Source organism: Numenius arquata, chromosome 1 (genome assembly GCF_964106895.1).
Source record: "Numenius arquata chromosome 1, bNumArq3.hap1.1, whole genome shotgun sequence".
NCBI classification, from domain to species: Eukaryota; Metazoa; Chordata; class Aves; order Charadriiformes; family Scolopacidae; genus Numenius; species Numenius arquata.
This window is the reverse complement of record NC_133576.1, coordinates 24,731,962-24,758,968: the sequence shown is the minus strand read 5'-3', so window position 1 is coordinate 24,758,968 and position 27,007 is coordinate 24,731,962. Positions and strand designations below refer to the sequence as shown.

The following is a 27,007-nucleotide window of genomic DNA, read 5'->3' as shown; positions in this document are numbered from 1 at the left end:
GCTATTGACAAATGCACAAGCCCTTATTTCCGAATTTGTATTGAAAGCTGTTTAAATAAAAATACAAAATAATTATTTGCATTTTGATTAAATTCTGACAGGATTTGGAGAAAGGATTTAGACATAGCGGTACTCCTACTGCTAAGTGTTAACCACAGGTAAGCATGTCTCGGTAAGACTTCTGAAAAGAAAGGTTTTCTTCCTACTGTGGACTAGGCATCTGAGTTAAAGATACCTTGATATACACAAAAAATACATAAGACAGTCTGACTATATGTTAGTTTTCCTCTCAGCTGCTCAGAGACAACATTCCATGAACAAAAATGAGAACAGAACTCTCCTGCAATTAACTTTTTCAAGATCTTTCAGATCTTTTCAGATGCATCAACAGAAAAGCTCCTTCCTCTCTTTTATAGATCCTCTTCAAGTTGAAAACCATGTACTTTCAGATCACCTCAGGTAATCTTTCATAATGCATTCATAAACACAAAGATGCTTTTTCAGGGAGAGATTCAGACAGAAACTCTTGGCTGTTCTTTGCCTCCCTGAAAGACACAGCAGATGAATTAATATTCTATCCTATTAGTTTTCTATCCTATTCTGCTGTTAATGTGTTTCATGACAAAGATGTCACTATCACTTCTGGGCAATCTGGCACACTAATAAAAGCGATTCTCAGTACGTAACCTATTTTCTCCCTCCTTCTCAGATCTGCCTAGCTTTTCCTGATGCTAATACACTTGACATGAACAGGAATTCCCTGTACTTAAAAGCTGAGTAATGAGGTTGATCTCCACCAGACGTTCTTCCTGGCTTCAGGATATCACTCTTCATGGAACTGGTCTGCAGGCCACAAATGAGATCCTTGCTTTTGTTAAGTATTGCCAGCACAGATCACCAGCGTTCTATTCTTTTATCACTTTGTTTTGCTCATATTCTTCCATTCAACATTATGTTGTTTCCCAAAACTTTTTTCACTTTCCTTCTTCTTGTTTGTATTTGAAATGCATGCCTTTGTTACTTTCTTTTAGCTAGCCAGGCTTGGACAGATCGCTATGAAATTCCATAGTGTACATACCAACCTGAAAGAATGCAATTCAGCAGATAAGCACCTTAAAATCAACAAGTTAAAAAAAAAAAAAAAAAGGTATCAAAACTTTACTTTGCAGCATAAAATAAACCTAAACCTGGAAGCAATTCCCCGCACCCTTTCATGGTTTATATTCTAGCGTTTCTACATTCCTGAACCTTTTGCTTTAGGGTGTACTTCCTCAACATGCTGACTTTGTCAGCAGAACTAGCTTTAGAAACTTCCACACCTTCCTCCTCAACCGCAGCTATCTCTTCCCAGCCTTAACTCAGCCAAGCAGGGCTCTCGGTAGGGCCAAGGCCTTGGATAAAATCAAGGGGGGAGCAGAGGTTTCCATCAAGAACAATTCAGCCCATGATCCAGTTTACACCACAGTGATATGTACCCGCACAAACAAATGGCACTCAATGGGCAGGAAGAAGCAAGCACGCACCCCTGAAGCTCACTTCACCACTGAAGTTCCTTCTTCTGAACCTCTTCCACCCTTAGCCAGGGCCCAGTTTTAAATGGATCTTTGACTGAAACCAAATGATTCACGCTGAACAAACGAAGTTTATAGTGCAAAAGCTCACTTTGCTGGAAACACGCCTCTTGGATTGTTTAGCATAAAATGGTTTTGTTTCTCCCAAAGAGTCAAGATTGCCTTCTACAGCCTAAACACCAGACACAGACCAGAGAACAGGCTGGTTACAGCTCATTGGGCTCAAATGATGCAGCTTATCACTTCCCACTACCAAGCCCCTATGATTTTTAGAGCTTCCCCCTCTCTAGTCATTACATCAATCACATATTTTGGAACACTACATGGTATTTTCCCCACAAATTCTCTGAATAGGGAAATAAAACAGTAAAGTTCATGGGCCCACACAAAAACCTACACTCCCTGTTAAAAAAAAAACAAACAAGCAAAACCAAGCATAGTAAAGCTAATGTAATTATGCCACACATACTCTTATGTTGCAATGTAAGCATATGTTGTCTGTATAAGTCTATATTCAGAGATGCAGTGAACACAATTAGTAAGCTATGGCATTCACAATTTAAATTAATTCTTGGGAAATATGCAAGACATTTAGTATTTATGCTAAAAATTACCCATTCTTAATTTTTTTTATATGCCCATGCTATCCTATCATTAGTGGCTAGATGGTATACTTCCAAGAACTGTATTCTAAGAGGGTTTATTATTTTTTTTCTACAGGACAATCTCTGCAATTAAATAGCTATAAATGCTGACCTGGTAGCTACACTGTATTACACCACTGAATTCTTACGCTTTTACTAAGAACTGAAAACAGCAGACTGCTAGTGTATACAGGCTCACCAAGAAATAGGGCTTGCCTCCCTCTCCCTCCCCCCCCCCATTTGGGCTACATCCATCTAAAATTTGGCTCCACAGATTTTCATCCTTGCCTTAAGCTTTTCTGGAGTGGTGCATTTTTGGAGTGCTTTGCCATGGCAGGTACTGAGCATGCTATCTCCAGTTCAGCACATCTCCAGTTAGGCTTGTGCTTAACCACTCACATGGCTTTGCTACATCAGCCAGCTCTCAGAGAGCATTTCAGCACTTGCACCAAGAACTGAAAGAGCAAAGCATAATCCCAGGAATAGAGAATACACCTCTGCCCTGCCAACCTGGTTCCGTGGACTTCTTAACTATATAGGCAGTCATTTACAAATTGTCACAACCACTTGTTTACATATTTAGGCAGATATTACTTTCATTTTACAGATTTTTTTTTTCAAAAGCATGGAAATAGTAAATAATCCTCTGAGTAACAAAGACTGTCAAAATGAAGACTTAGAAACCAAGCCTCTCAACTGCTTTTCAAATACATCATCCACTGTCTTCCTGCTGCTATTTCTGCCAGACATTCCCTTTTCTCTTACATACCAGTGCCTCCAACATGGATGGATTAATCTTCAGCGAAGGTAGAGGGATCTCTTCTCCTCGACTGTCTTGCTGCTCTTCCCTACTGTCTTGCTAGGATGCCTAACCTGATTAGCATCACTCCCGTTCTCTAAATAATCAAGATTAGACTCAAGTTGCAAAAGATCCCATTCTGTATATTCTGCACAAACCTTTCTTTGTGTGATTTTCTAACGCTTTCTGTTCCTCAGCTGCTGAAAATCTGTTTTGACCTTTCTGTAATACTTGGACAGGTGGTATCTGAATCAGCAGCAGATTTGTGGTCCAAGTTTTTAATCATTACGCTTACACAGGAGAGGTTAGAGATTCTTATGGGGGAGACAAACGTTCATATTCTGCATTGTTGCTCCCACAAAAAGTAGATGCATGTAAGCAGAAGTACTCAAACTCAGGCTAGTTAATATAAATGAGGGATTACAGACATGAAAAAAATCAATTTAAGGGAGCAAATTAAAGTACAAAGTTTGTGAGATCTTTTCCAACTGCCTCTAAAACCAGAACAAAACAATTACAAACAATCACATCTTCAAAAGGCCCTCACAGCATTTCTGTATGGTGTGAGAAGTCTGCTTCCTCCATCCTGTCCTTCATAACAATCCCTCGGAACTTGCAAATTAAAAGCCCATCCCCTTCTTCCTTTATTAATCTACCCCACCCATGTTATGCACACAGCAGATTGCAAATGTGTTGTGTCAGATAAAAAAAAAAACAAGCTACAGGCAGAATGCGAGTACAATAAAGCACAAACATGCAAGTTTTGATGAGACTGACCAGACACAGAACTCACCAAACTGAAAGTAACCACCGTGACATTTTAGGTTCCTTTTACAAGCAGAAGGTACGGGCTGCTGATTGCTGTTTGGGAAGGGGGAAATTAATGGGCAGTCTCTTAAGCAAACAGGGACAGCTGGCTAAAGCTCAACTCAGCCAGCACTGCAACAGCACTTCTGGATGTCGACCCTCCCTCCTTCTCCCACCGCTTAGAAGCAAAGTCTCTTTGAAGGCAGCAGCTCCAGCAGTTACTCCTCGTGCAATCCAGATGTTACCAGATAGGTGAGTGCACTAGCATTTTGCCATCTCTCTCTCTCTCTCTTCAGGGACAGATGACTCCCTGAATAGTCAAACCCTCTTTGCGACTGCATTAGGCTAGCATTATTCGTTTTTAAATGCTCTTCTCTACAGATTAACTCAGAAACCATTTAGCCGTTTAATATGATGACTTTTAATGGTAAGAGAATAAGCAGTGCCTGACCTAAAAGATGCTCCAGCGTGCCAAGAGGCAAAAGCTTCTACATCTGGCTTTAGTGACATAATGGTAATAAAGTAAGCCTGACCTATACATACACCTACCTACCCAGGTTTCATGACATCACTTGGGACACCTCCTTCCCAATATTTTCTAAACAGTTTTCCTCAAGATGATGTGTTTTTTGGGATTGTTGATACAATTCACTCTCCGCTAGAGTTCTCACTTCTGCTAATGTCATTTGTAGGTTTCCCTCTTGCTAGTTTCTTAATTTCAACATTTTGAGCTGTAATGCCAGTTCCCGACCCCTCCCTTTTATCTCTCTCTGAACATAACTAAAGCTCCCCTCTGGGAAGTAACACCTCATTTGGTTTTGATGTCATGACTTCTTTACAATTTTACTTAGTGCTGACACGGTGACATATTCACCGTCGACCTTTCAGAAGGATATTTCAACAGAAGAACAGAGAGATTGCCAACAAGGATCTCATCACCTAGTACTTTAAAATCCATTTGTGTGAGAGCCTCCCTGAAGAATGTGAATGAGCGGAAAACCACGAGTCTAATAATACTATCAAATATAGATGCGCAAGACCAAAATCTCTATGAAGTTTCAGCACATACAGGGACTCTCAAACCACACCAACAGACCAATGTAGTTATGAAACTTTTATTATACATCTGCAAAGGGCCATAGATTAGCTAGTATTGGTTTCTTCTCTGTTCTGTCTTCCAAGTGGTAATTAAAAAGATGACTGCTAAAAATTCAGACCTTCTGAATAATATTTTTCTATATATACCGATTGCCCTGCTTGGCATATAGACCCTTATGATTATGGCCTCCTGCATAATCTAGATTACAAAATTTCACCAAGGGAGACCTGTGTCAAGCCTTTCACACCTGACCAAAAGATACCAGTTTTTGATTAAAAACCATCCATCAACAGTAAATCTACCACACCAGTAAATAAGACTTTTACATGTAAACTACTACTAAATTCACTAGTTAAAATTAGGCTTACTAGCTTGATTTGTCAAGCCGCATCTCTCGGCTACAGGATCAACCTACTTCTATGTGGGACAGATTACAAAGGCCTCGGGTTCAAATATCCTCTTCAAGTCACAAGTATTCTAGGATACGAAGCACTTAAATCTCATATACCTTGAGGCAGAGTCATTCCTGACACTGTAACCCTGTCATTTCAAAACCTTCTCTTAGACGCACTAAATGCTATTGAGCTATTTAATTTTATTCTGTCAGGGAGGTTTTCCAGACATCAATTGTTCTGGAGCTTTTCTCAGAGCCTTTTTAACTTTGTCAGCATCCTTTTTCATAATAAATTGTGGACATCGCAACTAGACTCAGTACTCTAGTAACCAAAGCTCATCCACGGAATATATGTACTTTGCTATTTATACATCCAAGAAGAACGCTTTCTGTCCGAGCCACCACTTTGGCAGCTCACGTTCAGCTGATTGTCAACTGTGGCAACTCAGTCTGGTTTTAATGCTGTCATCGACATGGTGATTCCCATACTTCTTGCCCTAATCATCTGCAAACTTCACATGCTACCGTTCTGTCCTCTTCAAAATTATTTGTGAAGATGCAAAATAAATTGATTCAAAAATACCTCCTTTTATTTTTCTTCAAACAGATCAAGTAGAAAATTATTTTTCACATCCAGTCTTCTTATATACCTCCGTATGTTGATTATTAGCCCACTGCCATTACACTTGCAAATATTTTAATTGGAGCATCAGCACCAAGTCAGATGCCTTAAAAAGTCTAAGGATGCTATTTCAACAGTTTGTCAACTGAAGCTGTAATCTCATAAACAAAACCAAGTTTGACAATTCCCATCCACCAGTGATGTTAGGATCAACATCATGTTTACAAACTTCTCGGGTCACCCAGAAGCCCTGGTAAATCAACTTTTTCAATCCTTCTCCTTTGACCCAGCCAAATACAATAGACTTAAAAGTGAAATACCAACACCTTACTCCAGATACTAACGTCACACCTGTGAAGCCATTCGTGCGCTGTGCAGCCAGAACTATCAGAACATGATCTACAAAGTCAGACAATTTTTTAAAAATCAAACTTTTGGCATGTATATTAAATGAAATGAGCAAGGGTACACTAAACATTCGTTAAACTAATTGTAAGGAAAATGTTACTGTAAAGCCCAGTGGCAAGAAGAGATGAATCTTACATTTGTGAGGAAAATCAATGAAGATCCCCAAATGCGTTCTGCATCAAATGATAGTTAAAATACATTAGTATTTTAACAGAAAATAAAGATGTTAGCATTTTAACAAAAAAGAGTAACAAATACATAGCTCTGACCCCTTCCAAACACAATACGGCTCCTTTTTGAAAAGCTTCAAAATAAAAAATTTTATCCAACTTCTCAGCAAGATTCCTGAGGCTAACCCTGTTCCTGAGAAACTGAACGGTAGTAGCAATGACAAAGTCTTCCCCTAGTCTCTGGCAAGGCTGTTGGAGCTTGTCATAAAAAGAGAGCAACCGTTTGCACAGAAAATTGTATGTGAAGTTTCTGGCTCCTACTTCTGTGCTTTAGCTTAGGCCACACACATAGGGGAGGAGCAGTGAAGACATTAAGATAAACGGAAATTATAAAAACAAGTTAGAGAATTTGGAATTAGACGGTCAATGGAAAGTAAAGCTGCTATTTCATTTAAAACAAACAAGAAGGGAAGTGGAGGTAAAGGAACAGAAAGCAGAGAAAGGCATAGAAGGAGAAAATGGAGCCAGGAGGAGAAGGCAGGAACTTAGGCAAGACAAGTGTCACAATCAGCTGATTAATTTAAGTGCCGGAATAGCAAAAAACTTATTATATTCAATTAAACTATTCCACTTTGAAACTGGTTTCATTACAGACAGCATTAAGCAATTTAGGTTAACTGAAATAATTTTTCCTCCCAGACCTGTTTATGCTGCTTATTTTCATACTGTTCTTCGCTTCTGTGGCAAAGCTAGGTCAGCTTCATGTTCTGCATTAGCAGTGCTGTGTCACACAGACAATGTGAGATACAAGGAGTGTGTTAGTATAAAACAAAGATGTTTGTAATCTTCTTTCAAAATACAACTCAAAATATTATGGAAAATAATAATGCTATAAAATCACAGATATGTCACATTTTACAGTGAAAATTTACATGAAAAATGCAAGAAGCAAACCATGTCTTTACATTGAACATGTACCTTTAAATTTAAAAGCTAGAACTAAGTGAAATAAGTATGATGGTCCATGATCACCCTTGCTGAATAACTTAATCTGTTTTACATGTGAGGGTATTGAACAGCCGTACAAAGGCTAGAAAAAAAGAAATATAAATGTTTCTGAGCAGAGCCTACTTCAATATTGGCAGTAGGATTACACCAGATTACATCAAGGTTTTTCTTCTGGCATCTGTCAAGCGTAGTAACCAACATTAATGTAGAATCTGCTCCATATTTACCAGTCTGATTGGTTAAAGTTTTCAACATTCTTATGAAATAAACCTTACTGGCCACCGGCACATAAACTTCGTATAATATCAGAAACAGATTTATAAATTATTTAAGTTTATTAGGGTAAAAACTATTGAATTAATAGATAATAGAATAGACAGCCCATTATACAACTGTTTTCAAATGGCACGTTTGCACAGTCAGGGATCAACGATGGTACTTACAAATGGCATGAAAATATGAGATATTAAAAAAGATAATCCAGGAAAGCTTTAAAGCAGCAACTGCTGTCCTCCTGATAAACAGAGCACTACAGATTTTTAAAAAGATGTCAGTAAGAAAAAGCACCCAGGAAAAAACAAGCAAGAGAGACTGGTGTCACAAGTAAAATGCAGTGAGTTCTTCTACTCAGGCTGGAGCAGAAAACTCTTGGTAGAGGCACATAAGGCTACAAGTTCAACATAAGAACATACTTTTCCAGTTCTCGCATATTTTACTCACAGAATGTACACTGGGAAGTATCCTATACTTTCCAGTCATTATCAAGGTTCCCTCTTTTGTACTGAAAGCATGCATTTTCCATTCAACCAAAATAAATTTGATGGCTAAATTTGTAGCATTTAGCTGATGATTAAAAAAAAGTCTGCTGTCATTGGAATTCTTTCTGCATTTGCTCTTTGTGTGCTCACAAGAAATACTTCCTTCTACATTTTCCCTTACACAACACTGTCCATAGGTGAAGCGCAGATCCACACAGCACAGATGCATACACTTAGGCTGCAAGACCTCCAAACTGCTTAAGCAGACATACTGCCTTCAGTAAAATATTTTAAAAATTTAAGAAACACCGGATGTCGTGGTTTCGGCCGAATTTACCAAAACCAGACTGACAGATGGCCCTTCCCACCCCCTCATAAAAGAGGGGAGAGGAAGAGAAAAAGAGATTTAGAAGTTTAGAATGAACTAAACTACTTTAATGAAGAATTAATATTAAAATTAAAAAGAAGAAAATAATGAAATAGATACAATATATACAAAACCATATTACGCTCCCAGGATGACAGTCCCGTCACCGGCAGGCACTGGGGAAGTCCCAGACTGGACTGAGCGATGGATGGGAACTGTGTTCCAGCTCTGGAGTCAGGAACACACGGATCAGGATCAAAGGCAGATGAACAGAGTCCTCTTCGGACGTCGGCCATTGAAGAAATAGAGTCAACTCTTTGATCCCTCAGCTTTTACACTGAGCGTGGGGCAGATGGGATGGAATACCCAAGTTGGTCAGGTTTGGGTCACCTGTCCTGTCCGCTCCTCCCTGCAGGTGAGACCCCTCTACGTTTTTCCATTTCCAACCCTCTAAGGGGGCAAATAATGAAATTGGCTGACCTTGGTTGTTATAGCAATAAGTATAAGCAAGGGCCTCCCTGCCTACCATTTCTTGGCATGGAGCACAAACATTGGTCTTATCATTCTGAGAACAAGCAGTTTTCTCCACAATATGCCGTTAATTTCAGAGAGTTAGAGGAGGCCTAGCTAAAATGTAAAATTACAGAACAGAAAATTGGTTTTACTTCAAACCAGGACACCGGAACATTCAGAAAACCAAGACTCCATTTCAAAATAAGGCATGTCATGAAATCACATTAACACAACACAATTAGAGACTATATTTCATATTGCAAGATTGACACGAGAAAGTGAAATGACAAAGGAAATCAACATTTCTGATCTTAAAAGTCTTCAAAAGTCATGCTGTAAAGTAGGTTAGAATCTATAAAAACTATTTGAGAAATTAGAATACCAGAAAGATAGATGTATTAATAAGCCCTGGAAAGCCTAAGCAACATAGTGCTACGTTACTGTCTGGAAGTATAACAGTATATACTTAATAAATTTTATGAAATAAAAAAATAAATAAATCAGAAAATAAAAGCAGTATTTCGGTTTCCATCCTTTTAGGAAGTTTCAATAATCAGAAATACAATCGCCACAGTAACATGTTTCTGAATTTTGGATAGGTTTTTTTTCCACCTGTGAGCCCTTTCTTCACCAGAGAAGACCAGGGAGCTTTCATATTTGCAAAGCTGTTCCTTAAAACCAAAGACTCGTAGCTGTTTTGGAAATATTTTTGTATTAACTCTAGCACTTATGCCAATAATTGGAAAAGAGACAATGCTGTTAACATTTAAATAGTGGGAAACGAGTATGTTGCTATGTTTCTTCCAAGAAGCACTGCTATTATATTTAATACTCTAGTAACATTTCCTGTACAAAATGTCTCACACACGCAAGGTCAGCTGCTGGGCTTGCTCCTTCAGCCCCATGAGACATGTAGGTATGTGCCTAATTCTAATCAAACAAGTAGTCCCACTACAGTGCACAGAACTATTTACCTATTTAATTATAGGCAACCACTTTGGTATCCTGCTGAATGAGGGCCTTTGCTACTATTTTGAATTATCCTGCAATAAAAGTCATAATAGAAAAACTTAGGAAGTAAAAAGAAAAAAAAAAAACACCCAAATTCACAAGCGAACAGAAAATTTTCATAACACATCTTGCTTAGATAAGTCTAACTTGAATTCTTCTATATGGCTGGAGTATTCCCCTTGCTGGTTCTACAAACCATCATTCCTGATGGACGCTCATAAATGAGATAAAATTTAACAACAACAAAAAAAATCCTGCTCTGCCTTTTGAAGGAAAAAAATTCTTTATTAGAAAGCAGAGATTGATTTTTCCAGCAAACACTGGATTTCTTCAGAGACGTTAATAGTACCTGAATCAAAACCAGCCAAGAGATACTAACTTCAAAGGAAATAAGTTTAAAAAGTATTACTCCCCTTTCAATCAATTCCCAGCAATCCTCAAATGCACAGTTTTTACAACTACAAAAATACACTTTCTTTGTAAACAGGAACAATGACTGGCAGTTCCAGAGGAAGAAAGAGACTCTCTAATCTCTCCTCAGGCAGAATAAACAAAGTTATTCCATTTCTGAAAGCTCTTAGTTAGAAACTAATGGATGAACAGAAAAATAATTTCAGCCTGGGAAAAAAAAAAAGCGCCCTCTTAAGCCAAATAAAAGGTTGCTCTTCCCTGTTTGATGTCTCTGGTACACTTGAGTGATGCAGAAGAAATATCTGGACAAACCCAACAAAGGCCCACTTGCACTGGTAGTTATTTGACCAACCACCAACTGAGTACTTGGAGGGAAAAAGATAAAATTGAAATGAACCTGCAAAATAATATACAGAATAACGAATAGTTTAAAGGAGATTTCGGGGGTAGCTCTGGGTTAAAGCGATCAGTGCAAAGTGTCACACCTCCTTGGCAGCTTCTAACATGACCTGAAAGGTCATGCTTATTTGCAACACAACAATTGCTCAGCCACGGAAACTGCTTATTTCTGAAAGAATCCACAGTGGATTGACTTACACTGTAAAAGCTGTATCTTCACTCAGATGGACTAAAGAAACATGTATTAAAAAAAAATAAAAATATCAGACTCCCATAAGAATAGTAAAAAAAAAAAAAAAAAAAAAATCAATGGGATTTTTTCACCCTGGTGATTTAAACTGTTTCAGGATGAACACTGCGGTAACAAATAATCAATTTTGTATTATTGAAAACAGCAAATAGCTGAGTAGAGCATAATGACTGCCTTCGATGGAAATTAATGATAAAGAACTGGGATGAAAAGCCCCGAAGCCCTTGTTCAAAGCAGCCCTAACTCTGAAGAACACACGCAGGAAAGCGCTCAGTGGGAGATACCTCACGTTTGTCTACATTTTATGTAAAAGCCAAGTAAGCCCTTAACGCATGTGCTGTGCTTTTTGCCGCCACGAGACTTGCAACTCATCTGCATGGGTTATTTTTTCCACAAGCAAGCCAGCCTCCAGCAATTCTCATGTTCATCAGAGCTACAAATTGCTGTAAGGGCAAGTTATTAACATAAGCTCTTCGTCAAATGAGGTTCTCAGAAGAGTCTAAGACGCTGATTAACAAACAATGTAACTGCCCCCTCCCCTTCCTTCTATTTTAAACCAGGGCCATAGAAGGTTGGGGGTTTGGTTTTTGCTTTTTTAAAACTAAATCTGAACACGGTGCCTGGAGCAAGAGAGGACAAGAGCTCCATACCCTGCTGAGCTGAGGGGCAGCTGCGGGGCTGGGGGCTGCCATCCACCCACTGTTGCCTAACTTGCAGGAGCAGACGGGGAATGGCTTTTGGACATACACAGGCTCATTTCGGCACATCTTTTAAACTTAGGAAACTGTTGTGTTCTGCATAGGCGTTAAGCATGATGTGTGTCTCCAGAGGTCAATGCAGGATCACTGGGGGTGTACTTGGCCCTGTATAACATGCTGCTCCCTCTCCTGCCCCTTTTACTTAGGTGTTCTGCTTTTTTGAAAGGCAACCCTATGTAAAACACCTCCATACAAAAGTTTTTCTATATATTTCAAATTTGATCCGGTTCCAATACATATCATACTGATAATCTGAATGGGAAATTACCCATCCTGGGGTATACATTTCTCATAACACTTCACAAAAGACGTACTCTCCAACTCACCTCACGCACTCCACACCTTAACAATAAACATACCAAGCAGCCTTGGTTCCCCCTCCACACACACACGCTTTGTTCAGCGATCCATTTTTCTACACAGCCAAGCTCACTAAATAAACATGACGAGCAAACCTGCAGCGCTCATCCCAACCCAGCGCTCTTTAATGTATGCAATTACACTAATCTGTGAAGAAGGCTACCAGTGGAAACCAAATACTAGAACATCAGCATTCCTGACTAACGCACCACGCCGCAACCCAGCGCAACAAAAAAAAAAAAACCCTCCTTAACATACCAAATTGGGCTCCTCAGAGCGGAAGGGTTTTTGCTCCGTTCCACTCCAGAGAGGAATCACAGCCACCAGCCTCCAGCTAACCGCTCCAGTTCAAGAACAAGGCCAAGAGGCCCAAGCCTTTTCATATCTACGTGGACGATCCCAGCTTCCTAATAAAGGAAAGGCTCTTAGCTGCAGGAAATGAAACTGTGATTTAGATAAAGATAATAGACTCCAGCCCCAAGTTAAGTGGAGCAGGTCTACCACGAGTGCTACCTACAGATAGGCTGTTCAGTGCACAAACCACTGATCCAGCATCATCCTCCTCCTTACCAAAGTGACTGCTACGCTTTTCTGTTTATTCCGAACCACAGCTGTAGGGAGCTGGCAAGGAGTAGTCCAACGAAACCTCTCCTATTGCCTCTTCAGGTCCTCAACCAACTCCAAGCCTTCTCCTTCTCCCACATCTTAACCACCCCTGCCAGATGTAATAGCCACACTACTCCTGCAACTGTAAAGATGCCCTTGATTTGGTAGCCTTGCTCCTGGATTGTTTTGTTGTTTTTTCCCTACGAAATAAAGAGCAATGTTTTGTGCTCATGAAAGGCCGGTGGGTCCTTAGTGATGTATTGGTGTGTCAAATGCTTACAAGTAAAGCAAACCCCCCAAAGTTAAAAATCTTCATGGTGCATTTATGAGACCACTCAAGATGCCCAGTATAAGATAGCAATACGTTCTGCTATTTTTCGTGATTGCTGAGAATATGCAAAGCAAGATCCTAAAGTTTTTCCACTGCAAGAAATACTGTGTTACCCATTATCTATCTGATTAAACTACTTGTCTGCCAGTTTAAACACAAATCTATGCAGTATCAACAATGACTCAAAGATTAACACCAACATGTTAAAAGCAAAAAAAAACCAAACCTGACATCTGAGGAAACAAGCCTGGCCAGCTGGCACCTTTTCACCACAAAAATATCCTAATTAACTAGGGCCAACAATAAGGCTGCATGAGAAGCAGAAGGAAACTTCATCTGTACTTCTTTCCTAGGTACGCACAGAATCAGCTATCAGAAAAAAAAAAGAAAAAAAGGAAGAGGAACAAATACACAAGAAGTTTTCGAAACTTTTCATCTTGTAAAGTCTCCCTGCGCTAAAACGCAATTATTAATAACCAGGTTTCCATAAACCACAAGCTTTGCATTGAGACTTAAACACATCGCTAATATTCATGTTGCATTAACATCTGATTTACGCCAGCCTCAATGAAAACTGAAAAGACAAAAACAAAACAAAGCCCAAGCCAAACTAACAAAAAAAAAAAAAAACCCCAAACCCCTCGCAGCCCCTCCGCGCCCTGTCCCGCTTTCGGTTTCCAAGGAAGGGGGTTGCAGCACCTGCGGAACAAGCCGGTGGGGCGGCCCGACCGCCGACACCCACGCCGAACCCGCACACCCGGGGGAGGGCGGCCGCCCCACCGCCGGCCGTGCGCGGCGAACTCCCGTCCTTCGGCCTCGGGGGGGGGGGGGGAGCAGCCACCGGCGCTCGCCCAACGGTCAGGCCAACCGCCGACAGGACCCCCCCCTTAACTCTCCACCGCCCGAACGCCGAGCCCGCGGGGGTCCCGCCTCGCACCGCGGTTACGTTGAATTAAAGAACGCCACCGCCAAAACCAACGAAACAACGGAAAATGTCAGCGTTCAGCCACCCCGCCCCGTCGCCGGTTTCAAACTCCCTGTGACAAGCCGCCGCCCCGGCCGGGGCCGCCGCTCTCCCGCCGCGGGGGCTGCTCTCACAGGAGCCGGAGCCGGCCCCGCCAGGCCCGCCCCCCGGCCGAGGCGCCTTGCGGCACCTCAGCAGCGGGGCCACAAGCCGCGGGACGTCCGGCCGGCTCCCCCAATGCAGTGAACGCACCCGCTTCTCTCTTCCTCACCCGCTGGTGTCGCAACATCTACCGGGGCCCCCGGCCGGCAGGGTCTCGCATCCCCCGCCCCGGCGGCTCACGGCGCAGGTGGGATGGGGCAGCGGAAGGCGGCAGGCGCCCGACCGCGCCGGTCCGGTCCGGTCCCCCCACGTACCTGTTCGCGCCCGCCGGCCGCCCCGCCGCCCCCTCGCCGGGGGGGCTCCTGCCGAAGAAGCGGGAGAAGGTGCTATGCCAGGAAGGGCCGGCCCGCCGCCGGCTGCCCCCGCCGGACATCGCCGCTGCCGTCCGGGACGCGACGCTGACGGGACGGGAGGAGCCGCCCGGCACCGAGTCCCTGCCGCGGCGGGAGGCAGCGGCGGCAAACACCTCCCTCCTCCCCCGGTGAGGGCGGTCGCCGACCGCCTCCAGGGCGGAGCCGCCGCTCCACAGCCTCCCACCCCTTCCCGCCGGCGGGGTGGCCGCGATGCGGGCTGGGGGCGGCGGGAAAGAGGGTCCGGGTGCGAAGAGCGGGAAGGAGGAGAGCCGCCGCCCGGGGAGGTGCAGCGGCAGGGAGGAAGAGGCTGGGGCAGGAGAAGGCGTTTCACCCCGATCCGCGCTGCGGCAGCGTCCTTCCCTTCGGCAGGCGCATCACGGACCGGTTCCCGCCGTCCGCAGACGCCCGGGGAGGGAGCTTCTGCCCCGCGGAGAGCGCGGCGAGGCGGGAGCAGAGCGATGGCAGCAGAGGGGGCAGTACCACCACAGGCAGCCCTGCCGCCTCCGCCGGAGGATGGGCGTTGGGTTGGTTTTTTGGGTTGTTTTTTTAAGTTAATGGGGCATAATTAGTGCGAACAAAGAGAAAAGATCAGAAGCGAAAATTAACTCTGTAAGAAAAAGGACAGACAGCCTTGAGAATTTACACTCCTGACTGACTGCAAACACCAGCGCTACCCTACGTTTTTTAACTCGTGCCAACTTCGAGACACTACACGTGTTTGTCAAGGCAAAGTCAGTAACTAGCTTCACACTGTCTGGCCGCCACGTAACGTATACGCCTGTTATGCCAGCACAGTAAAGCATCTGCATCAAGTAAAAGTACGCAGCAGCAGTAGCATTGCTGTTTCACCACTCACCTCCCTCTGGCACTTTGGGATAAGTTCAGGCCATCCTTTCTGATGACAAGAAGTGACTTGGAGGAAGGGGGTTCACCTGTCTTTTGAAAAGATTTATTTCCTAGAAAGGAGGGGGCATGGGTTTGGGTGGGATTTTTTGGTTGGGTTTTTTTGGTGGTTTTTTTTTTTTTTTTAATTCATTTTTCTCCTTCTGCAGACTGTCGCCTCCCTTGAGTTAACATCAAGCTATCCCTACCAACAGAGACAGCCTTGCCGTTGCAGCAACCTGGTGACAAATACCCTGGTTTTATAGGTGGAAGTGATGCGCAAAACTTTCATGGTTCACTGAGTGTGAATTACTGGTAAACTAGACTAACCTTGATGTTAGGATTTTAACTACAGTACCACACTTTCTTCTTTCTTACCTTGATGAGCATCTCTGCTGTTCTTTGTGACTGCCTACACCTCACACCTTTTTTATCAGCTCCTGTTTGCATCATGCCATCTCACAGAATTGCAGAGTGGCTGAGGTTGTAAGGGACCTTGGAAGGTCACCTGGTCCAACCCCTCTGCTTGGGCAGGGCCTCCTGCAGCAGGTTACCCACGGCTGTGTCTTTTGAATATCTTCAAGGATGGAGACTCCACGGTCTCTCCAGGCAATGTGTGCCAGTGCTTTTTTTTTTTTTCCCCTCTAAGATCCTTCTCCATTTGTTGACCATGATTCACCCAAGGCCTCTCTGTATTTTTTATCCCTGCCATCGTATTGCCCTGCTGTGGCTGCAACTTGGGGTGGCTATGAAACTGGTACTCTGAGTGCATCTGCAAAGCAGCAGCAGTAAAACAGCCTGGAAATAAACTACTAGCTACTTTTCTGTCTACTTTCCACTGCCTCAGCTACAAGCAAAACCTTTCAGAAGCGCCCAGGCAGCTTCCCCCCATACTCAGGTCTCATATAGCCTTCATACGGATTTTCAAAACAGAGACACAGGTGGATATTGGACATCTACTTAAATCTTTACCCATCAGTCTGAGTTGGCACTAGCTGGTTGCCTCACAGGTTACAAAAAGTAGCTTTCACATGGTGTAATTACCAGTCACAAACCTTATTCAGGACACCAGCACTTACTACGCAAGGTCCTGCCCAGTTTTCAGTGTCCAGACAAGAAGCAGACAATTCTCTCAGTGACAGAGATGCCCCAAACCTGCACAAAAATATGAAGTGTTTCATTCTAGAACAATATGGAGAAAAAAGAAAACAGACTTTGAGCGTACCTACACATAGCGTTCCATTCTCAGGGAATGGCAGTCAGGGTATAAAACTACAAAATATAACAGCAGCCCCTGTGGAACATTACGAGGAGACACCCCCTCTGACATTCAAAATAAAAGTAATTAAAGCTCCAAAGCCAAATTAGAAGAGTGGCAATTTATTAAAAGCAATTAAATGGGACTGCACAAACAGGCTGTAGGGAGGCTTAAGCTCTCAGTGACTGTTTATTACTTTTAATTCTTCTCTGCCACGTACATTTCACAGCTTCACTACCTATTGCTTAAGTAAGGTCTAATCCCTAAACTGTAGCAAACCTGAATATAATAATTAGCATTTATAAAGCATCCGGTATCTTCAAAGGCTTTAAGCATTAATTAATCCTCATAACCACCTCAGGATGTAGTTAAGTATAATAAGGTGAGTGGTTTGCACACAGAGACAGAGGCAGTCAAAACACCTAGCTGCATCCAAAATCTGTCCACACTCTTACCAGCGAGGCGCCCGGAGGGGCAGCAGAGTGCAGCACCAGGGCTGTGCTTGTCCAAGAACAAAGCACCAACCTAATCAGAAATGCTAATCCTAAACAGTAACATTTTGTGCTCAAATCTGTTTCTGCTTTCTTCACTGCAGCCAAAAGCAGAAAATACAGAAGTGTACTAAATGGCAGTTCTGCCTTCTATGGAGGCACATAAGTAAAATCTAATCAAAGTAGTAAAACTATATCAATATAAAACACGAACACGGCCCAAGGTCAATAATCCCTTTCTTTTTGCATACCCTGGAGTAATTTCGTACCACATGACTTAAGAGTAAATAATTTTGACTCATTTAAAATAATGAAGCGGGAACTGCCAGCGGAGTTGCCAACAGGAACCCAGTTTTAGCCATCTACACCTTCCACAAAGGGAGAAAAGTTAGGCTTTTACCCAAAGATGCAATATCTACCATGTGGCAGGTGGCCTCACATATTAACACAGCTGTCAGCATTAACAGCAGCACCAACACATGCAAGCCAAAACAGATGGGGGAAACAGGTTCCTTTCCGCCTCAGATTAGAGTACTCACATGTGGCCCATACGAGGTAATATTGCATCGCCCAAGGCAGTAAGAAACCATTAAAACATAGTTGCAGAGGGAAACAATGGCACAGAAGTAGAAAATGTCAAGCTGAGGCTCTCAGTATGTTGGTTTTGGTTTTTTTCATAGTTCATCCTACTCGGAGTTACACTTGAATCAGCATCTCAAGTACGAGAGGGGAGGGTGCTGTGCCAGTTCCATAGCCACTAATTTTCTACTGCAATTCAGACTATAACGGTTGTGCACAAGGGAAACCTCCCCCTTCTCCTTACTGCTTTAGAGTGAGCAGATGGTGAAATTTTAATTGTGCTTTCTGAATTCCCTCCCTTTTATGGGCCTTTAAAAATCTTGAGTCAAATTCTTTTGTTTGAATACCGAAAAGAAAGTTTCCATCGTACTGGTATACGAAGAGCCCTCCTTACATCCAGTTTCAGAACTTTCCTGCTACATTAAAGTCATAACTAGGGCAGAAATAGAGTCTTAACACCACCAAACTAAGCATTTTCTCTGTAAGCACATTTTAGCACTATTAAACGAAAAAACCACATTCTCAAACTGCTTGCAATGTTGGACCACTACAGTAAGAAATGGTCTTAAGTTTTGAGGTACAACCCTACTAAACAAAAGCATAGTTCAGTTTTCTTTTTCATACACATCTAATGCATTTATCTATAAAAATCTTTTGTCTGTCTTGGATACTTTTTCTTGTTAACAAGCAATCCCTTTTCCAGGCTGTTACAGAACACATCTACAGGTACATATCGCTTAAATAGCAATAGTATTTTAATAATGGATGATTCCTTACCTATCTTTTTCCTTTCCAGTATAGAATGCATTACGGCAAAGTTTCTAATAGGTTGCATGAAACCATGAATTAATAAGTACACACAATGGAGTCACCTCATGTAATATTTCCTAGCTATTTTTGAGAATGTTAGTTGTCCAGATGTTGAAACAAATACTGATGACTTTAAAATCTCTAATCTGTACTTAGTCTAAAATGAAGACAAACAAGAGAACTGAAGATTTGGGTCTTGGATATGTTATTACATAGATGAAGTGGTGTTAGCAAGGATTTCTAGGATAGCTATGATTTCTATCTAGCTATGACTAGCTAGATAGACTCTGCTCTGGTGAGACCTCACCTGGAGTACTGTGTGCAGGTCTAGAGCCCTCAATATAGAAAGGACATGGACCTGATGGAGCGGGTCCAGAGGAGGGCCATGAAAATGATCAGGGGGTTGGAGCACCTCTGCTATGAGGACAGGCTGGGGGAGCTGGGATTGTTCAGCCTGGAGAAGAGGAGGCTCCGGGGAGACCTCATAGCGGCCTTCCAGTACCTGAGGGGGGCCTACAGGAAGGCTGGGAAGAGTCTGTTTCCAAAGGCCTGCAGTGACAGGACGAGGGGCAATGGTTTTAAGTTGGAGAAGGGGAGATTTAGATTGGATATTAGGAAAAAGTTCTTTACAACGAGGGTGGTGGAACACTGGAACAGGTTGCCCAGAGAGGTGGTTGAGGCCCCTTCCCTCGAGATATTCAAGGTGAAGCTCGACGAGGCCCTGGGCAACCTGGTCTAGTTGGGGGTGTCCCTGCTGACTGCGGGGAGGTCGGACTAGATGACCTTTGGAGGTCCCTTCCGGCCTGGACCAATCTATGACTCTATGAATGTAAGGGATGTCAAGGAGAGTAAGAAGGGCTTCTTCAAGTACCTGAGCAGCAAAAGGAAGCCTAGGGAAATGGCGGGCCCGCTGCTGAAGGGAGGGGTGTGGTGGTGGTGTGTGTGAAAAAGAAGGGAGCGTGCGGAGGGAGGTTGTGGTCGGGTCGGGGTGGAAAAGGCCTTTGGAGGTCCCTTCCGGCCTGGACCAATCTATGAATCTATGACCTTCTGCTGTAAAGCACACACTGTGCAGCTTCCAGCAATCTTCATCCTTTAACTGTGAACAAACAGTTCCTCCATTTGATTTAATGAAAATGGTTTAAAAGAGCGCCACATGGTCAGCTGCTATTGTTCAAATGCCGTCGTCGTGTCTGGAGAAGACAGCTGGAAATGACTCATAGTTTTAACTGCAATTACTGAGAACTGTAACTGTGGTCTTTATTATTTTGGATAAGATTTATACACTGTGCCACCTATGGCCAAAGTTCAGTGTAATAATTAAAATCCCATAATCAACTTTTCGGAAGCCCTATTTGTTTTCCACACTATAATTTGTGACATTTACATTTATCCAGTAGCAGAGGTGCTAAAATGGAAAACTAATTGTAAAGAATAAAATAAAACATAAGCAATGCACCCACAGAACCCCTTTAAAAATAGGCTATCACTGCACCTGGACATGGAGCAAAAAGCATTCAGAAGCCTCTTACTACAGTGGTAGGTATGCACCTAACTACTCTACCAAAATCCTTTTCTGTTAATTCCAACAGAATTGATAACTTTCAGCTGTTTAGCACAGCTTGCCTGGAAAGGTTTCAAGATATTTTTGATAGCACCTCATATCAATTACATTTGTGTGAACACAAAGATTAAACTCTCCCGTGCTCTTACCAATGCTAATCATTGCAAAACACCCTACCCTAACTGGAGCTCAAGAAAATATGCATTTCATATAATGAGGTCTCTGTAAAACTATCCTTTTCTGGATTATACTTCCTTGCTAAGCCAATCTATCTCTTCCCCACCACCCTTACTAGAAAAATGATGTTAAACAAAGTGCTTCAGTAATGTCATCCAACTTCTAACATATAATATATGTACAGTAAAAAGCAGCACAAATAATCTAGTGTCCAGAAGAATGCAAGAGCTTTCAAAAAGAGGCGTCTTACATGCAAATTAAGGAAATCCATTAAATACATAACCAACAACTTGCACGTTGTAATTAATTTAACACTTTTTCCATCTAGACTGTCTTTTGAATATCAGATTTGGAGTTAAAGGAATATACACCTTTCTGTACAAATCTACACACTTTCCAATATCAAATGAAGTTACTAATATTCTAAAGGCTTATCCTATTTCCATGCAGGCATGTAAAAAGTACATTTTTCAGTTTGCAGATTACTAAGCGGTTTTGAATTGTGGTACAAATCTATGTACAGTAAACTTAAGCCTATGGACAGCAGATTTGCCTTTTTTCGTTACCTTTCAAAGATTTTTTAAAACTACTCCCCGGACCCCAAGGCTTCCTAGAACCACAGACTACAGAACACTGTCAGAGACGCACCAATTCCACCCCTTTGTCTAGCCTGCTGGATTTCACAACACAATACTTGTTAACCCAATGATCCAAGCCCTTTATAAAACATTATTCAAGATGTTTGAAAAGTAGAATAGATATATAAAAAAATTAAACCCTTACCACATTCATAGCGAGCACATGTATTAGTATATCCCAAAAGGAAGAATCATCCTTAGTGTCCAGAGAAATGCACTGCAAAATAATCTGTATGTAAAAATGACTGTAATTACACCAGTCTCTAACAAGGAGAATTCTTACGGATTTGAGCCAAACGGGATCATAAAAGCTTTTGGCTGCAAATGTTGCAGAATCCCATCTGGTTTCATGGAACAACTTATTTTCCTCTCCACTTAAGCTTCCAGAAAGAAATTTAAAAAAGAAAAAAAGTAAAAAAAGCGAGACCTTTTCTTATGTATACAGAACAAACACAAAACCAGAGTCTAATTCTTGGCATAGAAGTTTCACATAAAAGTGAACAGTATGTATAGCATACAGAAGAAGGGTGAGAAACAAATATTAGCCAAGTTTATAAGAATGCAACTGACTGCTAATCAGACTATGCCTAGTTAGCTGGATAAGTAACAGCATAACAGACACCCTTCCCCCTCCCTTGTTTTTGGTTTTTTTTTTTTTTTTTTTTTTTTTTTTTAAGCCAAACACAACAGAACCTTTAGTAGGGAAAAGAAGATTTCTCTTAATACCCAAGAACAAAAATTCTGAATAATCTATGTTTCCTCACTCAAGCATTCATTATTATTGAAGTCAGATAAGAAAAGCTTTTTTCAGTGAAGTAAACACCATCATAAGGAAATGTGTGGGTAATGGGGATATAAAAAGACTGAGTTACAGGCTTACCTGATATTGTTCTTTATAAATGTTTTCTGTATGTAATATACAGCTTTAGTCTAATAAAATATGAGTAATAAGACTAAAGGGATTTCCCTAGAATAGATCCATTTTATGGGATGCACTAACTGTAGCTCATAAATATTAGATGTACAGCAGGTTTTGTTCAGGGTGTGCTGAACTGCTGCTGAAAAGAAAGGTTCACGTTATCTCTTCATTAAATCAATTCCCTGAATAAAGCTGTAAACTTTTCTTTATAGTAGGAACTGATTGAAGTGCTCCTATTTAGTGTGATGCCAACATCAGATCAAGTGTCATTCACTTAACAACTTAAGCATCGCTATAGCCTCGAAAAAAGTGGATAGGTATTTTGTATCCTGCATAAATCAAGGACTTATTTATTCAAGTGACATGACATGGCGACAGAACAGACACCTCAAAGAAAGTACGGCACTTACTACTCACAGAAGGTTGTGGGGGTTTTTTTATCCTTTTTTGAGTCACTGCATGACATGTCAGAGTAGACAGAAAACTAAGTAGTACTTTAGCAGTTATGAAACGGGTGAAAAGGAAATTTGGTACTGAAAAATATTCCTACAACCTAGACTAATCGATTTTGGGTATGTACCTCTTAATTTCCAGAAACTGTAATGCTACAACACAAAAGATCTGTATATATGCTAATATTGGTAAGTCAGCACTGAAGTGGCTATTCTACAATTGTTTTCTAAGATAAAATTTATTGTTCTTATTTTATAATGGTGCCAATTAAAGAAATAGTAAGGCTCAAACCTTAATTGCAATATGCAGCAATACTTTCTAACCACTAGATTGGATTAGTTTATAGATCAATTCAGCCTGCTTTGAAACTGCTGCCAAAATTTTTTTGCTCTTAATTTAAACCTCAGCAGAGGACTTAAGCCAGACAATTATTCATGGGTTCTAGGCACCTCAAAACAGACTAACACTTTCCCTTTGAAAACTACCTTAAGAACGTAAAAGATCCCCTAACAACAGGGGGGAGGAGGGGGAAGCATTACAAGACAAAAGCATCACCTTTCCCAGCAGAAACGCACTACCCTTGAGTAGAAACCCTTCATCCATCCTTACTCCTCTAAAGCAAGAATGCAACTACTGGCCAACAACAACAAAAAAAAACAAAAACAAAAACAAAATCACTTGTCACAGGCAAAGATGTTAAGTCAGGACCAAGTCGCTTCCATGTAATCCATTGATAGTATAATAAATGATGAAAAAAAATCTTTGAATATTATCATCATTGAAAACAACATATACTTCCTGGTTCATTGAATTCATTTGTTACTTGTTAAATCAATTTTTAGACACTTTTTTCCTGTTCAGTTTATGCTAATAGACGGTGGTGGATAAGATTAAAACATACAGAGATTTACTTGCAGAGTGAGATTTTAAGTCAAAAAAATCATTGCAGAGTTTTCCCCTAGTAAGACCTGTGCGATCATAGATACAGACAATACCAGGAACAGCAACAATGCCTGACAGCCAATAATAACTCCTTTTACTCATGACTGCCTATTTCTCACAACTAACATTGTGCCGTTTCCCCTAAATTGGAAGTGTTACCACTTAATCCCTGTCTAATGCTTGTAGCCTTTATTAGTGGAATAAACTTTCCCAGTTCCAACTGGACTGTGTACTACAAACTTGTATTTTCACTAGGTATTTCACTGGAATTATTCCTGGGGAACCTTGGCATCTGGAGACCTCTTGCCAAGTTTTGCTATTCTTTTACATGGTTTCAATGCCACGGTTTTAAAACTTTGGGATTGTTTCCCTCTTAAGTTTGTACAGGCATGCCTACAATAGAATGCTAGTTCAGGTCATAAGGGTACTTTAAAGATCATCCTCATTGACAGTGCTTTTGTTTACATTGCAAAGTAGGCTTCGAGTACACAAACTGAATTCTTTTTGGATGAAACTACACTGGAAAGATCATAGTGCACCCAACTAGCTCCAAAGAGGAAGGGACACTCAGTCTGGAGGGTCAGAAAGGAGCCAGGCTGAAGGAAACTCAGAAACACACAGACTGGGGACATCAGGACCTCAGCACCAACTACCTTGCTCTACAAAAGGAGTTTGATGGGGCTGCTTCCCTTACTAAGGAGCCTGTATTGCCAAGCATCCACTGCAATCGTTTATCATTGTTACTTCACTGACCCTCAAGAGGCTTGGTTTTCTTTAATATTCATTAGCGTTAGCATGACTCTACTTCATCCCAAACAAACTTCTTCCACACATCCCAATTTTCTTGATTTCTTCCATCCTTCCCGTACTGTCTTTTCTTTCCTTTACTGAGAACTGTAAGGCAACTCTTCAGCAAACTAAATTTGGTCCAGTAAATATCTTGCTAGGCCTACAATCTACTTACCGCTCTCCAAAGACAAAACTGTTCTTAAAAAGACTGCCTAACATGAAATTTGCACTTTTTTACCGAACAAGTTAACCTGATCTTCAAAGATGCTCCCTGAATCACAGATAAATTACTTACGTTCTTGTTAGTTGGTGCCCGAGTAATATGACGGCAATACAATTAAGTTCATCTTCTGATAAATAATTTGTGAAACATAGGATCATTTAATGGTAGACAAGAGACATTAATGGCTTAGCCTTCATTTTAAGAATTGATTTTGAAAAAGGATAGTGGGAGTGGGTTTTTTGCTATCATTAGAAAAGTGGAAAAAGCAAACATGGCTGATTTGCATGGCAAGATCCTGACATCCACTGAATGAGAACAGTACGTTATCACATACGCACTGTACTTCTTAGAACAAGAACTTCATATGGCTAGAAATATTCAGCCAATTAAGCAGCAATCCAACTGACTGAATACTGGTAAATTAATTATAAAGTACTGGTTCACACCAACACAGATGCTTTCATAATGTAACTTACTGTGACAGGAGCTACAGAGCCTCAGAACTGAAGTACGGTTACAGAATACTACTAAAAACACTTGGCATTTATTATAACACAGCATTATAAGTCCTGAATTCTGATTAGCTAGTAGACATAATATTACTTTTGCACAGTCACAGTGCATTTTACAATTTAAGCAGTCAATTATGGGCTGTGCAATAATAAAAAAAGATCAGGGCATATCAAGTTAACCTTTCAGAAAGGTCAGGAAAGTTTGCTTTGAAAGAGGAGGATTGAAGCCTTTTCTCAGTAGTCCCCTTTTTTGCTTTTTTTATTCCAGTCTTCTGTGACTTTCTGTCATTACCTATTTTGTTTCTCAAAAGAAACAACAAGGAAGGGAGCTGCAAAGTTTCACTAGCAGAGTACTTGGCAAAAGTTGAAAGGACCAGACCAGAAAGTTTAGGAGCAAGATTTGTAAGGATTTCTGTAAAATGGAAATAAGGCAGGCCCGAAAGAATTAAAGAAATGGATGTCAGAAGTTAACCGTAAGGAGAGTAATTTCCCAAACAAGCAAAACTTAAAAAGAAAATATGAAATTTAAGATTAAACTGCATTTCTTGGCATAGAAGTGTTTGCTTTTAAGGACAAGCATTTTGAATTAACATTAATTTTATTTCTTATTACTGACAAAATGTTATTTCCTAGTTAGAGCTTCTAAGGGACAAGCTGCTTCCTGAGACAGAGGGTTGCACAGCTGTTTTAAGAAAGCACTGAAATGCAACATTACCATTCCACATATTACCACACCAGAATGCTTTCCCATAGACATCTACACACTGCACCTGAGCTGTTATGTCTGGCCTTTCACAGAAGCTTATCTTTCTTATTAGTAAATAAAAAACCCCAAGCATATTATAGTTAGAGGGCTGAGATTAAAAGAAGGATCCATTGCATTTACATCTTAACACTTAGAACTGCACTTGCTTAACAGAAAATTGCTCAGGAGTTGTCAGGCCAGGCAGACGCTCCGCATACCTGCAAGTAGCTACAGGTTAAACACAAAGTTCCCATGGACTTGTGTCCCAAGTACCAGAGAAGCAAGGCTAGAAAGAATTAGGATTCACACATTTACCTGATACCCCCCACTTGTAAAGAAGAGATGTAAAGGGCACTGCTTTGTATGCAAGAACCATTACCTTGTATTTCAGCTGAAAATGCTATAGTCTTATGCGTTACTAGGCACATTTTAAGGAAATTCATAAACACATAGGCAGGCAGTGTGCTTACTGCACAGAAGTAACAGCACGTAACATTGTGTGGGGTGTCAAGACTAAACTCTCGGGGTCTCTTTCAGTCACTCTATTGCCTTTTAAGTTTCCACTTACCACATACACCTGTAGTAACGTGGAAAAAAAAAAAAAAAAAGGAATATTCTGCAAGTGCCATTTAAGCCTCCAAAGGAACGCATCTGCCTTGTTTTTAAGGTGCAATGAACTCATACATGCGAGCGGTCTTGGAGCATCCAGGTAGAACGCATGACTCTAACATCCTAAATGTAATAGGGGAACAGCATTGAAGACCAAAAGTCACTGGGCCCTCAGAAAACAACTCCAAAGAAGCCTTTTTGCACAGATGCATGAGGCTTTTGTACAATATACATTCCTTGTGCCAAACTCAACATTATTAGAACAGCTCAAGGCTATAGCAACTGTGTATGTTATGGACGTATGCCTGTGTACCACGGGGGAGTGGAGGGGTGAACACACGGACATGTCTCCAGCAGTTCAGAGTTCACAGAACAATCACAAATGTTCTAGAAGTGAGAGACAAGTAATGGCTGAAGCAGTAACAGGGGGGGGAAAAAAAATAAAAAAAATAATCAAACATTTCACTAATGGGACTGTCCCCATTCTCACTCCTTCCAACAGGTCTCCATCCAGCCCAGTGTCCTGGTAGGAGAGGAACAGAAAAAGCTGCTTAAAAAAAAAAAAGAACACAAAAAAAACCCCAAAGGAAACCCCAAGAAGGGGAACAATAATCAATCTAACTAACTGCTGTTTTCAAAAAGGGCTTACTAACC

At 41.3% G+C, this 27,007-nt stretch overlaps 1 protein-coding gene across 1 annotated transcript in view; it reads right to left on the bottom strand.

Moving 5' to 3' along the window:
• CRYBG3 (crystallin beta-gamma domain containing 3) overlaps positions 1-14,834 on the bottom strand; it is a 97,247-nt gene extending 82,413 nt beyond the window's left edge. Inside the window, exon 1 of the mRNA XM_074166384.1 lies at positions 14,667-14,834. Coding sequence (XP_074022485.1) covers positions 14,667-14,785 — 119 coding nt within the window. The 5' untranslated portion in view covers positions 14,786-14,834. The remainder of the gene's footprint in view (positions 1-14,666) is intronic.
• Positions 14,835-27,007: the final 12,173 nt, after the last annotated feature.